Here is a 15,576-nt window from a genome sequence, read left to right as displayed (position 1 = left end):
ACGATTTTTAAAACCTTGCAACCCAATTGTTATTATTCATCCATATAATAAATTACTTATTAACATAAGCAAAGCTACAGTATAGCTTGGTATTTGAACTGTCAGGGAGATAGTCTGAAAAATACATGATATGAAGTTGTGCATATTTACAGTATCCCCACCCCAAAGGAGAAATAAAACAAATTAAAGGAGGGCTTAATAACATGAAAGTTAATTAAGGCAGTTTTATGGGGACTTAATTACCGACATTTCTGTGGTCAGACAAGTCAAATTTATCTGAAGAGTGCTTTTATCAAACATCTGTATCACAAAGTTTTCCCCACAGAAAAGACAGATAAAAATGTAAGCAGCAGGACGGTTGTGATACAAGAGGCATGTAATATAAGGCCATGAGAAAATATGTAGGTGACATTAAAAAGCATTAATGAGTCATGTGCATTAGTAGTTGTGTGTGTGTGTGTTTAAGTTGTGGTGGGGGTTAACACAACGCAGTCATAATGACCATCATTGCCATTACCATCATCATCACAACAGGCATGGCATTTCGAGAGCGCCATTATCATCATTACTGTAGCTAATATTGCTGATGATGAGGTTTTCATGGCCTCTTGTTGGCCCTGACTTTGGTATCGTCATGGAAACAGATGACAGAAAAAGAGCATAGCTTTATTAAATTACTCTATGAAGCTATTCTGATCAAATGGGGCTTGAATGTTGCACTGTCTGAGTATAGTATGGGAGACACAAATGAGAGTCATGGGCAAAGAAAGAACTGTTGAGACGGATAAAATAAAAGAAGAATTAAAAAGAGACGATAGAAAACACTGTCAGCACTGAGGGGCGTGTGATCGTACAGACACAGATCCACTGGTACAGAGTGTGTTAGTGATCAGCACAGAAGAATATTGTCTGATGGCCTAACAATGAGAGCAGTTCACCAACAGAGACACAGTTATACAAGAGGACATAATCTAACTCTAACTTCAGTACAGACAGTGGACATCAGAATCATTGGTTTAATCTTTAATGGGTCCTTTACAGCAGGCCTCTGCTTGTCCTAAAATAGCAGTCTGACGAATGAGCTTCATCTCTTATTTACTTGTTTCCAGACGTCTTTCGAACATGATAAATCTAATACACTGTCCCAAATCCAATTATGTGTATTGACAACCTATCCCAACAAAATATCTTCAGTTTAAATGTCATCCGCTAATATTTTGCTACTTATGCAACCATCTTTTTATGAAGCAGAAAGACAAAATAGCACTTTACCTCCCAGCTATCTCAGCCTCTGAGGTTTTAAACCTGAATTTCTTTGTGAAAAAACATCATGCCTAACTAATGCGTGAGAAGAGATTCCACTTTCTATTTGCATGTTCATTTATACATATAAATGGAACGTTTTTTATTTTTATTTTATTAAAAGTGATCGTCCAGGCTTCTGGACTCTCAAAACATTTAAATATATTTCACACAGATTGTTTGTGAAATAAACATTTCCAACTGTAACATATTTAAGTAATAAACATATACATTACTACTATGAATTAGCCTTTTTTTTCTTTTTACAAATGAAAGTGCTATCATTTAATTTGAACATTTCATGTACACACACTGCACAGCTTCAGTCATATATATCTCGTCCACAATCTTTCTTCATGAAGAAACATTAAACATTGTGCACTCCACAAAGCACACTATGCCTCCGGTACAGTAAGTAAATCAGTAGCATGTAAATGAGTACAATATGACAACCACAAGATGTGTAAACATAACACTACCCAAAATAGCTTAGCTATTTGAGGGATTTATAGATGCATGCATCAATACAAACACTGTATGTAAACTATGATGTGTTCAGGAGCAAATTAAATCTCAACACAACTTTGTGATTCAAGTTGAGAAAAAGGAATACAAATGGACTCATTTGTAGAAGAAACACTGTAGATGTCCATATGTTGATCATTTTGGTAACTCAATGTTTTACTGATTGATTTATTACACACTGCAGTAAAAAATGCAGAGGATGCCCTGTCATTTATGAAAGGGTTAATTCCAATAGCTATATATCATTTACAAATTCAACTAGCATTTATTTTAAAAAAGAATCAGGAAACTTGATATTTAATACAATGTGACAAACAACAACAATATAAGATACAATAACAGTGAGATTCCTGAAGGAAACAGTTTAAAATGACTGATCCAAAACACAACGCAAAAACAATGGAAATCACAAAAGAAAAACAGACTGGCAGTGCCACTTTCTACAAGGCATTTCTGGTGTGAACATTTCTCTAACAGTAGTCAACCAACTATAATTAATGTTTTTTAACAGGGATATGTAATCTGTACTTGGTACCATTCACACATATATATTGACACAGAAACGATGTGTAATAACATTATCTGCACAACCAGTCACAGTTCTGTCTTAAGTTACAGTAGGGATGCTGAAATCAACCGAGAGCTGTCTAAGCTTTCTATTGCAAGTGTACAGTGTAGGTATGCACACAAGCATCCTTATAAGCTGTGGTATAAACATATAGAATATGTCAGCTTTTAGTCTTTCCACCGCCTTTGAGGACACTATAAACTATAAAGGACTTTATAAAACACCAAATCACTGTGAGTCAGTACTCCATGTCCAATGTCACTGGATTTGGGTTAGATGTAGCTCTCCTGCTCCTCCTTCATCGGGCAGATGGTTTGAGTGCCAACTTCAGATTCTTTTAAAGCAGTAATGTTGCTTGCTTCATCTCTCCTTGTTTGTTTATCCTCCTCCTCCTCCCTTTCTTCTGTTTCAGTCTTTCTATCACCCTCCTCCTTATGTTCCTCTGCAGTTATGTCCGTCTGCGAGAGGTTTGGGTCTGTGCAGCCATGCTGGTTGTTTCTAATCTGTTTTGGGCTCTGGCTGTCATGTTGATGCCGGTCGTGATCCTGGCTGTTGAAGAATCTACGGATGGTGTGTTTGGGCAGGCCCAGCTGAGCCGACAGGGTGTGGATGGCTTCCTCGTCTGGGTTGAGGCCAACATCCTGAACGAAGCTCTGCAGGATTCCCAGTGCTTCGTGGGAGACTCTTAACCCCTCACCTTGGACCTCATCTGCACCTTCGACCTCAGTATCTGCCTCTGAACAAACCCTGACCCCGCCTCCGTCCTCATCCTTCACACCAGACCACTTCATAGAGAGCTTCTCCTTTTCCTCTTTGCTGTTTCCGAGGATTTCGTTAATCTCATCGTCACCCACATTTCCATCCATCACCTGCTCCTTGCTTTCTGTACCCTTGTCCCTCACCCTACTAGTACAACCCCAGTCCCCTCCCAAACTACTTCTCTCTCCCTGTCCCCCCTCAACCCAGTCCTTGCTGTCCCCTCTCTCACCATTACTACGGCCCCTGCCCTGTAGACGTACTCTTATGTGCCCCCAGTTGCTCCCCGCCTCCGACTCAGCTGGTGACGCAGCACATGGTTGCCGTGGAGACAGGTGAGGTCCTGCCTCTGGCTGCAGGGGTTGATGGGGTTGAAGATGGTGTTGAAGGTGGTGTTGCTGTGGCAGCGGAGAGTTGCGTTGGTACTGACGAGAGTAAAAGAGACATTAGAAGTAATTTGAGTAAAAGCTGTATTTGGTCTTTTGGATTATTTTCAACGGCAACTAATTTCCATTATGTTAATGTGGATATTAATGTGTTTAAGTTTAATGGTATATAATGTGAAGTGAAGTCAGCCTAGAAGGAAATATATTTTTATTATTTGAAGTAATAGGTCTATTTAAAATGTTGAACTAATATAAGCTATTTAATAATTTCACATGTGAGGTGATCTGTAATGCAACCATCAAGGGTGCATGTCTGTTGAGGCTCTGAAGTGAAAGTGCATATAAAGTATTTCTGTCTTGCTGGTATTGCACATGACACACTGTACATTCACAACCCTTTTTTGATATTAACTGTGAGTCTGTGCTTTAATCAAGCCATCCATCCATGCACAAGCTATGGAAGTGAAAGAAAACTAATCATCCTCACGGATCATCGCTTAACGTGGTAATAATTTTTTTCTTCTGACATTTGTGGCATTTAGCGTGCTGTTTTTCCATTGGACACCCTAGAGATCTTTTGGCATTCAATGTAATATACTCTCTTTCAAATTTATTTTTTATAAAGTGCTTCACAAAAAATAACAAGGACAGGCTCCCTTCTAAAATATGATGATAGGAAAGTTAGGAGGAGTTTTCTGCCTTTGCTGCTGGTGTTTTTTCAAATTCATTTCAAACGGCTGTTTCTACATCTGACGAGCAAGATCTACCAGTGCACAATAGTCTGTGTTAACCTTGTTTTTTCAGTCTCACCAGTGTATTGTCATTGCTGAGCAGTGTAAGCCTGTCAGCGCATTGCTGCTGTGCTGTCGTGTTGCTGCTCTCCTGTTCATAGATAGCATCTCGTTCAGTCTGGGACAAGCTGAGGAACCGGCGGATCATACACAGATTCTCCCACAGGGTCCGGTTCTCTGGGTTGGGATCCTCCCTCCAACGCAATAGCTCACACAGCCAGCCCTACAAGAGGAACAGTAACACTTTACTTTATGTCCCCCTATTTAGCATTTATAAGCGGTATCAACATTTAATAAATGGTTTGTAACACACTATAATAAGAACACAACAGGTATCCATAGATAGACACGGTATCTATTTCTGGAGAGGTTTATGGGTGCAGACGATAAATTGAGCTGCTACTTGATTGTAAAGTAATTTACAATCAACTTATTATATATATATATATATATATATATATATATATATATATACATATTAACGTTTTAGGTTAAACTAACCTCCCATGTGCAAAATATCTTTAAACATTGTGTGCACAAACAAAAGGCATTTTTAAGTTTCTCTGGCAGCAAAAATCTAATAATTTGCTATGTTCTATAGTGTGGACCTCTAGTATAAGGATAACATAGTGGTGGAACATCATGGCAACATCATCTCGATGTATGAGCTTTGATTCAAGTCACCCCCATAAACCCACTCACCTATTCATTTAGTGACATATTTGAATTTAAAGAGATATACTGTATGTGGTAATAATGCCACTGTTGAAGTCTAAAATGAACTTTCCCTTGGTCTACAAACTATACACTCAATTGATTCAAAATGAGTTAATGTTGTAAAGCAGAGCCAAAATATGCCAGAGATTTGTTTCTGCCTCCGAAGGGAAGAAACTTATGGCAGATTGAGGAACGTGAAGCCAAGCTAGTTTCAGATTCATGAACTGTAGCATGATTCCATTTGCAAGCAGGCTGATATGCACGTACACACACACACACACACACACACACACACACACACACACACACACACACACACACACACACACACACACACACACACACCTGGCTGTAACCCAAGTCTAGTACACAATGCTATCCAGATGCACAGTGCAGATAGAACAGAGAGATCCAGCATGGTTCTGCCTGCCAAACAGCCGGGTAATACAGAGCGAGAATGAGTGTGTGTGAGAGAGAGAGAGAGAGAGAGAGAGAGAACATAGAGAGAGAACATAGGGAAAGTAAAGTAAAAAGGGAGGCCAGCAAAGAGATAGAAAAAAAACCTCAGGGGTTTTGGACCACCTGTCTAACTGGCATGACCGCTGAATGACCTCCAAACATCTTATGATGAGTAGAGAGAAGGAAGAAAAAAGGGAGGAAAGAAAGAATGAACAAAAGAAACAAAGAAAAAAAGAAAAGGGAGAATTGGAGACATACAGAAGAGGAAGACAAAATGAGACAGCTGAAATCCCCCTATTCCATGAAGGGAAATTATCCTCAAAACAAAAGGCAATAACAAGCTTATGAGGCCGCCATAAAAATGAGAACAATAAACACTCAAATCATGCGTGTGTGTATGTGTATTCGTGCATTTGTTTGCCTGTGTGTGTTTGTGGTATTGTGTGTGCATACATGTGCTCATGCAGTATGTCTATGTGCAGAAGTGGTGTGTGTGTGTGGGTGCATGTGTTTTTGTTAAAGAGATAATTTAGGACACAATAGCAGTCTGATGCACCGATGATAGTCCTCTGCAGAGTACAGCAGCTGGGTTGATTATCTGGGTTTCCTCCACACACACTACTTATCCCTTGTTAAGAGATGCATTCATCAAAGCTAAATTTAAACAATCAACAACAAATTGGGAGCAATATGTGTGTTTAAGATTAGACATGCTCATCAGATTCACACCAGCAAGCAAGTAAGTACCTGACTCTTGGAGGCGGCCACCTTTGCAAACAGAGCCTGAGACACCTTGGCTCTCTTCATCTCGTGCTGGATGTCTTCGTAGATAGAAGCGCTGACATTGAGAACACAACTGTCTGTCCTCAACCCTATGTCTCCTGTAACTGGGGATAGTCTTGACTAAAAAGAGACATACAAGAGGACAAAAAGACAAGCGAGCCACAGTTAGTGTCTAAGTACTGGGCATTTGCAGCAAATTGAAATTAATCCAATACAGATTAAAGACAATGCCGGCTTGGCCAGGCACTTTGTCCAATGAGTATGGTGAAATGGGAAGCTGGTGAGCGATCATGCCTTTAATGTAGCCCTTGGGGTGCTGATACAAAGGGGTGTTTGATCTGGGGAGGCAGCATGAACCACCGCACATGATTCTCTCTTCATAAAACTCCTCCCTTAGGAGAAGCAGCTGGAACTTTGTGTAAATTAAAGGAAACATGTGGCAGTCTGTACCCTCTTCAGGTTAACAGAAGGAGTCAGCAGTGTCGTGCACAGGGAGTCAGATTGGAAATACCAGGAAATGGGGGAGAAAACAGTAGAGAGGAAAATAGAAGCTATGATGGAGGACTCATTAAAGACATGGCAAAAGAGGAAGCTAGAGTCAGTCTACTGCACTGACACCGTTCATATCATCTTTCCTGCTCTGCAGTATTGGAAAAATACAGGATAGAATAACAGGAACATCCATATTGTAATTTGTTTTCATGGATGGGTTAGTGGCTAGTCATTTCCAATACTTCCCAATCTTTTGATTTAAATGCTGTTCTGTCTACAATGATAAAATAAAAAGACATCAGACAGGCTGCTCTGTGAAGCTTCACTTTAAAACAGCGTCAGCTTGCTAAGTTAACATCTTCCCATGCTGATGTTTGTCTGAGGCTGATAAAAATGTCATTAGTTTTGGACATATTTGATCAAAAAGTACAGTTTATGATACCATTGTTAGTAAGGGAACATAAATGTATATACCAAGTTTCTTGGCAATATATCCTTCATTGTTAAAATATATCCCTCAAAACCACAAATGTCTACCTCATGGTGCTGTTAGAGGAAAGTTCAGAGGTCTGTAAGCTTCACAACGACTCCCTAATATGATGATTTATAATCGGTTGTCGATTATGTCCTTTACTTGTCTCTATTAGTACAATATATTCAAACGATTGTCTTTCAGAGCAATCTATGTTTTTTATTAACCTAACAGGACTCTCACTTCGATATGTCAATGCTCTTTCATGGAGAGAGACAGTTAAATCATTTCCCAGCAGCATTGCGACTTTTTGATTTAGTCTCTCTGCTGGCTGACCTGTGTGGATCTTGGTGGGGTGTTGTTGCAGCTTGGTGTAAATCCAGTCAGGCTTCTGTCTTTCTCCTCCAGGTAGATGCGCTCCCTCTCAACCTCGGGCAGCTGCAGGAAGCTGTACATAGCCCGCAGGTTGACCAGCAGAGACTGGGAGGCTTGTTTAGGATCCTCCTCCTTCCGTAGAATCTCTGACAGAAGGCCCTGGTAAAGGCACACATGTATTTAGTTATTAGTGTAAGCCAACAATACACAAGGATACATGCATGCAATGTCAAATTCACTGCTGGATTGCTTGTGTGAACTTATTGTGAACATTACAATCAAAATGATCTTACGGTTCTAGTTTATTCCATTGCTGTGCATCCAGATAAAACAAAACTCTTACAGTGAAATATGGATTTTCCTATACATGCAAAGACGGCAAATATAAAGTTTCTCATATGAATGAAGGAATCTCCTCATATCCGAATCTGGATCTCATTCAAAGAGCCAAGTTATCAAGTTTAGTATTTCACAGATGATACAGAGCCAGTTCCCCAGTCAGTGCTAAGAACGCTACTCGCCTGTAGAGCTAGCATTATTCTGAGTATATCTGTATACAGAGGAAAGCCCTCAAACATCACATGCAGATTGTAGGGCTTCCTTCCTGAAAATAAATCAGATTTCACGCTGGCAGTAAAATGAAAAGGGAGGAAACAGCCTTCTTATTCAAATCATGGATCATCTTTGGATCCACCCAGCAAACCCCTTCTTCCAAATAGATGGCAGCTTTACGTGAAATGACAAATGATAAATGCTCCCCTCACATCTATATGGCATCTTGGCATCATGCCCAACTTGTATGGCTGGCACCAAAGCACCTTGGACTTGGCAATGGGGAAATATGGGGGTGTATAATAACTAGCTCTGCCCATTGTGATGAAAATGATAATGACGGTAATAATAATAATAACAATGGGCTTAGCCTGTCCTCTGAGCGTGGGGTGTGGTGGTGAATGTAAGATGATAGACATAGATAATGTGGTATTTTAGTGTTAGAGGCGATGGCAGAGGGAGATATGGATATGAAATGAGGGAGACAAGGAAGGAAAAGGGGAAAGATAAAAAAAAAGGATGGATTGACAATCAGGGGTAGATATTAAATAGATAGAGGGGCTGCCAGAGTGAAAGGTGGAGGGACAGTGAGACAGAAGAAGAGGTAGAGGGAGACAGCTTCTCTCAAAGGGCTTGTGATTAGTTGGCCCAGCAGCTGCTTCAGTTCTGGCACCAGCTTTGTGCTGCAGAGGGCTGGCACAAACACACACATATACATACACACATGCATGGGGGGAGGGGGCACTGCGGCAAAGGCCATGCCAATGTGCCAACCATCAAACACACATATTCACAATACACACTTACCTACAACTGCAACACCAGAAAACACGTCCAAAAGATAATCACCAGCAAACAGTTGCAACCTTTTATGGCTTTCAACACCCTCCCCCTCCCTCCCCTCCTTCCTTACATACCTGGGTCCTGTTAAAGGCCACCCGAGCAAAGATGGCTTGGGAGATGCCAGCTCTCTTCAGTTCCTCCCTCACACAGTGGTAGATCTCAATTGGCACATCTGTTGGCCCCACAGAAGACCCAGCCAATGTCCCGGCTGCAGGACCTCCCCCTGGGCCACACTGTGCCTGCTGTGGGGCTTGGGAATCAGGGGCTTTGGAGAAGACCATGGCGGGGGGAGCCCTTCCTACAGGCGGGTGGTTGAGATACTGCTGTGGGGACGGTGAGAGACCCTGGCCAGCTAGCATGCGGCTAACAGCATACTGCTGGTTGAGGAACTGGGCCATCACCAACTGCTGGTTGACCATTTGGGAGCTGATAGGCTGGGTTACCATCCCAGGTGGTCGCAGGCCGAGGGGGGAATGGCCGCATATGTTGGCTACTTCTCCGTGAGAGAAAAAGAGGGTTGAGCTTTGATCGGCTGGGCTACTTGTGATTGACTGCTGCGTGAGGGTGATGTGTGTGGACTGGTCAGAGACGCTGTCAATCTCTGGTGCAGGAAAAGGAAAGCAAAGACAGATGTTCAATTATTAACACACCAGATACAGTGTGTCCCAAATACGCACTAGATACTAATTCTAAGCAGCATTAGCATGTGGTGTGTTCACACTGGAAATGCGTCAAAATGGCGTATATTTTTGAGTGTGCTGCAGACAAACATTATTTTCCCACAATGCAATTAACAAATTAAACAGAGGGGCCGTTCACAGCTGGACATTTTCAAATCAATTGTGTGTGGCGGGGGGACAACCCTGAAAACATCTTAATTTCTGACATTTGTACACATTTTTGTAAGTATGAAATGGTTTGTCTAACTGTTAAAACAGTACACTATCGGGATTAGTACCTAGTAAATACACTATAGAAAGAATAGTATGGCTTGCTGTAAGACTTATTAGACACACTTCATGTTTGAAGACTTGATTGAAAGCCCTCACCCTTGAAGCATTTGGACTTCTTGAAGTGCTTGTACCATCGACCAAACTCGTGACACTTGGCAGCTGAGACATTTGCATAGTAAGTGCTATTTACAATAGATGATATCATACTCTGAAACAGAAGGGAAAAGACAATAGAAATTCATTACATTTTCCAAGCTCCTGCTATGGGCGGCCTGGGTGTCTCAGCTGTTCACACATCTGATATTAATGAACTCAGATCTGTGTTATTAAAAAGACCCCCAGGTAAATAGGATAATAAAGACAGATGAGTGCGTCAGTGTGTGGGATCTTTTATGGGAACATGTACAGTGTGTGTGTGTGTGTGTGTGTGTGTGTGTGTGTGTGTGTGTGTGCAATAAAACAAAACACTAGAGGTCATCAGAGACTACTGCTCTCTGTCTGTCTCTGTCACACGCACACACACACATACACACACACACACACACACACACACGCTGTACATGTACACACCGTTTTTCCTCAAAGACTGTCCTGTGCAATCTTTACATCTGATAAGCTTTCATCTTGTCATATTTATTTTTAATCTGCTTCTTGCAAACAAGAGAGGTGGTAAAAGAAGTGATAGGAGAGAAGGAAAGAGGGAAAGAGAGATGGGGGAGGGAGGCTAGGCTAGTATCAGATTAGCAGAGAAGGAAGAAATATAAAGACGATAGTTAGCAAATTGTAGATGTCCCTCTGGCAAAATAACAGATAGACTAAGTTGATAATTATGAATATTCATAAAAAAAGGCCTTCCCCAAATACTGCATGATTAATGTGAAATTAATCATTTGCTTGATTAAACGATCAAGATCTTAAAACCAGATTTGGATCTTATTGCTGAATCAGTCAAGAATGCAGAAAAAGCAAAATACCAAAGAGGTGGAGTGATAGATAGATAGAGTGAGAGTAAGACGGTGGATGAGGCTGGCAGACAATTAGAGTGACAGGCAGACAGGTTGGCAGTTGAAATAATCAAGATAGGCAGCAGGCCCAGCCTTTTTAAGAGATAGCCATCTCTTTTTATCTGTTTCTTTCTCCTGCTCTGCCCCCCCCACCCTATCTTTCTCTGCATCTGGACTTCCTGTCCAACTATTGGACCACACACTCTGCATCATGCGTCAAAAGAGGCAAAAAAAACACATACATTTGCAGGGCATGGAAGGGCAAATACAGTACATGCATACTTTGAACTACAGTCCAATTTCTCTTCTTTCTTCTTGTATGCATGCTCTAAGTGTGTGTGTGTGTGTGTGTGTGTGTGTGTGTGTGTGTGTGTGTGTGTGTCATGTACCTGGGAAAGGGGGCACTCCTTGGCCAGGGAGCTCTGGTTCATGTCCTTGAGGAGCTCCTTCAGAGCATTTCTCACTGTGGAGTGACTCCACTGCTCGGGAGGCAAGTCCTCCAACTTGGGACAGCTAGATGAAGAGCAAATAAAAAAACTTGAATTACATACGTGTGATCTATTAAATGGGTAGTCCAGTAATGTAGTATTGCATTTCCATAAAGTTGGGGAACTCACAAACACATGAGATCTTGAGATAATTTTCCAGGACTATTCCAGGACACGTTCAGATCTAGCTGGTATGACAGACATGTTCCTTTCTGTGTAAGTCTGATTTAAAAGACAGTCTATGACTATAACTTATCTACAATATCATCTCTTACACGCTTCAAAATTCTAACAACATTCTAACAAATTGGTCACATATATATATAGTATAATAATAAAAACTGCCACTATTACCAGCCAGGAAACCCTGCAAAGGCAGACTAGTACTACTTGTGACGAGTGAACTAAACTTGTGTAGAATTGGTGTAGTGCTTTAAAAATAAATTAAAAAATAACACTTCTTTACTTGCTCATATGGAGCAACTCTGAGTGATTGGTAGGCAGGTTTCCAGTATCACACACATTCAAGGGTGTGAATGAAAGTCTGGGCTGTGTGGGGAAACTAAAGCACTTATTAAATTAACTAAACCCATATGAGCACAAGGAAGACATACATGATGCCAACTCCTTCTTTCTTTGAGCCAAAACCCTTTTTTATGGAAGACATGTTGACATGACACAGTAGGAAAAGCGAAAATAATAAAATGAATTCAATTGGTTCATAAATGTTATTTGTAACACCTGTGTTTTTCCACTTTTTTCTCCTGTAAAAAAAGCCTATAATACATTTTATTTGGTATTTTGTGATATTACATATACTGCACTGTCCTATGTCTCACGGTTGAACTGACCCAAGACCCAAAATGTAGCACAACTACAGGGCTACTGTCAAAAATAGAGGACACTGATTATTTAGAAATGTAACCCAAGGAAATACCTTATGTCATATGTCATACACCATTAAAATCCTCATAAATATTCATTGCGATAAGCAACTAAAATCACTCGTTAAAATTAATTTAATAGCATTGATCGAATATAAGAGTTTAATCATTTCCTGCTGGGTCTGATTTGGTCCATGCCCTTTGGTTATTTTCTTTTATTGATACAAATTAGAGATAGTGGGTGGCTGGAGTCTTTCCCAGCATCCACTGAGCAAAATGCTGAGAAGTACTAAACCAGTCTTGAGTCTATTGCTCACATTCACACATACAGGTCAGGTAGAGTATGTACACTCCACACAGACAAAATAAGTTAGACAGATATATTCCTAGATGTGTTCCCAGCCTCCTACCTGCGCAGTTGTATTTTAAGGGTGATAACGTGGTGAACATCCTGCAGCATATCAGCCACTGTTGCATCAGGAGCATCTGTTACACAGGACAGAGGCACCGGGTTCCACCTTCCCACCTGGATGAGACCTGAACACACACACAAATGTGAAAAATGTGAGAAAATGGTGGACTTGTTTTATTAACTCTATGTGCACGTTTGTGTTATGTACCTTTGGCCTGTGCAGCAGAGCTGTGTGAGTAGCCCAGTGTCAGCAGGGCCATCTCTATCAGCTGGTTGAACAGCAGATCTCTCTTGACCAACACAAACTCAGCGTGTTCTTCTTTCCTCTCTCCCTCCTGAGGGCTTTCCTTGTGCTCCACCACACAGAACACAGGCAGCAGGCTCCCTGAGGTGATGGAAAGGACATTGAACATATCAGATGACACGTGGGAGTCATAATCACTGTACTGAAAATATCACGTTTCAGCCCATATACCTTTGCTGTGCCAGCTCTTGCTCTGTGGCCTCACTGCGGTGGGTTTCTGTGCCAGACAGGGGTTTTTGGCCAAAGGACTCCCCTGATTGCTCCTCTCCTGGGCCGAGGGTCCCGCTCCGTTTTGTTCCAGTCGAGCCAGCTTGGCAGGAGGCGGCCGGGGGTCTAAAACGGGATCACTGCCCTCGGGTTTCTTGGCTCCATTACACAGGGCGTCCATCTGTGGTCTTACACTAATACAGAGACACAAATGCTTAAAAATAAACCAGTGTATGAGAAACCCTAATAAAAATCCCTCATGTTAACTTGATAGTATCTGGTGGTCAACGGTGAGTTTATGATGGCCTCTTATTATGCTCCTGGAAACTATTACATATAATTCAAAGTAGATTTTGCAATGAAAAACATAATGTTTTCATCAGGGTATATATAGGTGAGATGCATAATGTCTTCACAGCAATTAAATAAAAGCAAACATAAATACAGCAAAAAGTATATTAGAAAACCTGGTGAGCGTCTAGAGAGGGTGTGAAACAAAGCTGTCTCCAGTTATTTACAGTTCCGCCTCTAACAAGAAACTAGAAAGCACAATTGTTACACATACACACACACACACACACACTCACACACACACACACACACACACACACACACACACACACACACACAGATCTGAAGGATATCCGGATCAGTAATAGTGGACGACCTTCAACCAGATGCAGCGATATAAGGACAACCCTCTAAATCCAGTAAAAGTCCAGTGAGTGATAGAGCGCAGCTTCCCATAATAAACCTGCTGTCATCTCCCGGCGCGCCGCTGTAAGCGACAGTGATTCAGTTCATCTTCAGCACCTAAATGCGCGCTAATCGTACCCACGTCTCATGGCGCTGAAGTTTGATCGAGGCGAAACCAACCTGTTTTAGTGGGCACAACGTGCATGTCCGACCTGCCATCATACATCGAAAGCCCGTCCCTGTAGACATCGGCTGTATCCATATGTTATCCTCGCTTCCATTGATCTCCAGTTGAGGATCAGACCCGTTTCTCTCGGCTGTCGTTATGCGTCCTTTCACTCACACTAATCGTCTCTGTACCATCGACATTATGTCGTGTTTACTCGCTAAGTAGTTTGCCTGTGATCCCTCCTTGTTCTCCGACCGCGCTTCGCTTTCCGGTGTACGGATAAATGGGCCTCAGCGCAAGTTCAGAGCGACCCTCCCATCCAGAGCACACGCTGCTACTGTGGATCAAGCTCTAGAGAGAACAATACACGGCGTGGAGCTGCTGGAGTACATCCCCTATCACATATTCGGCTACAGCACTGACTCCGGGACAGCAGTTGTTGGTTACACTTCAAAGCCCTATGCGCACGCGAGGAGAGGGAGAGAGAGAAAGAGGGGGAGAGAGAGACCCACACACCCACACACAGACTCATAAATACGCGGACCCAGCTGCATTAGCATATGGTGTAATAATGAATTCACTAGCGCGCTCCGTAAATGTATTAAATGTGACAATTGCGCATAAATCTATTTATTATTTTCTGCCGCATGCTGTGCACGCACTTATTATTGTCTTTAGGGTATTGGAGCTCTCCATGGTAACAAAGTGGAGCAGTGCAAGAAGGAACTGGCTGACTGATATTAACTTTTGAAAGCTGATGTTTAACTGTCACAAGATTATATGGCTTATGATTTAGATAATTACAGTTTTTATTTTATTCAGCAAAGCTCTACGTCCCATTGCAATTACAGCTAGTACAGCAAATAGTAGCCTATACTATTCTACACTATACCAAAGTAGCCTATAATATGATACTTTGGGGCACATAGAACAATAAATAGAGTGTAGTATATTATAATAAAGTATAGTAGTATGCAATGTATTGTAGTGTTACATTAGGCCAATGATGTTATACTATAATGGCTACATATACATAACGCTGAATAGTAATATAGTAATATAGTTTTGTATAAAATAGATGGTACATATATATATACATTTATACAAATATACATATACATATATACATATACACATATATATATATATATACATACATGTATGTATATATATGTGTGTATATGTATGTATATATATACATAAATATACATATACATGCTGACAAACTACCACTTTAGTATATGTAGTATAGTATAGGTAAGATATAGTTGTATTGCAACAATGTAGTGGCACTTACTCTACTGTATATAATATTATCTATTACACAGCATCGTAGTTCTCCCCATATAACTGCTTATGAAACTGCATTTGACTTTAATCACTAACCAATTTAAATCACACTGTAATATAACTCAAAGTAGGACCACCAAAAAGCAGC

General features: G+C 41.1%; 1 protein-coding gene across 1 annotated transcript; it reads right to left on the bottom strand.

The window, feature by feature from the left end:
* Positions 1 to 2,667: 2,667 nt before the first annotated feature.
* satb1a (SATB homeobox 1a) lies at positions 2,668 to 14,208 on the bottom strand. Its single transcript, XM_034545395.1, has 11 exons — positions 14,150 to 14,208; positions 13,238 to 13,467; positions 12,971 to 13,147; positions 12,761 to 12,887; positions 11,368 to 11,491; positions 10,071 to 10,182; positions 9,096 to 9,622; positions 7,588 to 7,785; positions 6,252 to 6,407; positions 4,348 to 4,551; positions 2,668 to 3,576 (listed from the first exon to the last, which is right to left on the bottom strand). The coding sequence occupies exons 2-11, from the start codon at positions 13,452 to 13,454 to the stop codon at positions 2,668 to 2,670; spliced, it is 2,751 nt and encodes a 916-aa protein (XP_034401286.1). The 5' UTR covers positions 13,455 to 13,467; positions 14,150 to 14,208.
* Between the last annotated feature and the right edge of the window lie 1,368 nt (positions 14,209 to 15,576).

Source organism: Cyclopterus lumpus, chromosome 11 (assembly GCF_009769545.1).
Source record: "Cyclopterus lumpus isolate fCycLum1 chromosome 11, fCycLum1.pri, whole genome shotgun sequence".
Classification (NCBI taxonomy): Eukaryota; Metazoa; Chordata; class Actinopteri; order Perciformes; family Cyclopteridae; genus Cyclopterus; species Cyclopterus lumpus.
Note: the sequence above shows the minus strand (reverse complement) of the source record. Positions and strands in the feature narration are given on the sequence as shown.

Bases quoted from the DNA above. Each gene is read 5' to 3' on its own strand.
- satb1a (XM_034545395.1), bottom strand. From the start codon at position 13,454: ATGGACGCCCTGTGTAATGGAGCCAAGAAACCCGAGGGCAGTGATCCC. The intron at 9,623-10,070 runs GTGAGGGCTTTC...TTCCTGCACCAG, and splicing joins GAAGTCCAAATGCTTCAAGG to AGATTGACAGCGTCTCTGAC. The intron at 7,786-9,095 runs GTATGTAAGGAA...TGCCTTTACCAG, and splicing joins TGGCCTTTAACAGGACCCAG to GGCCTTCTGTCAGAGATTCT.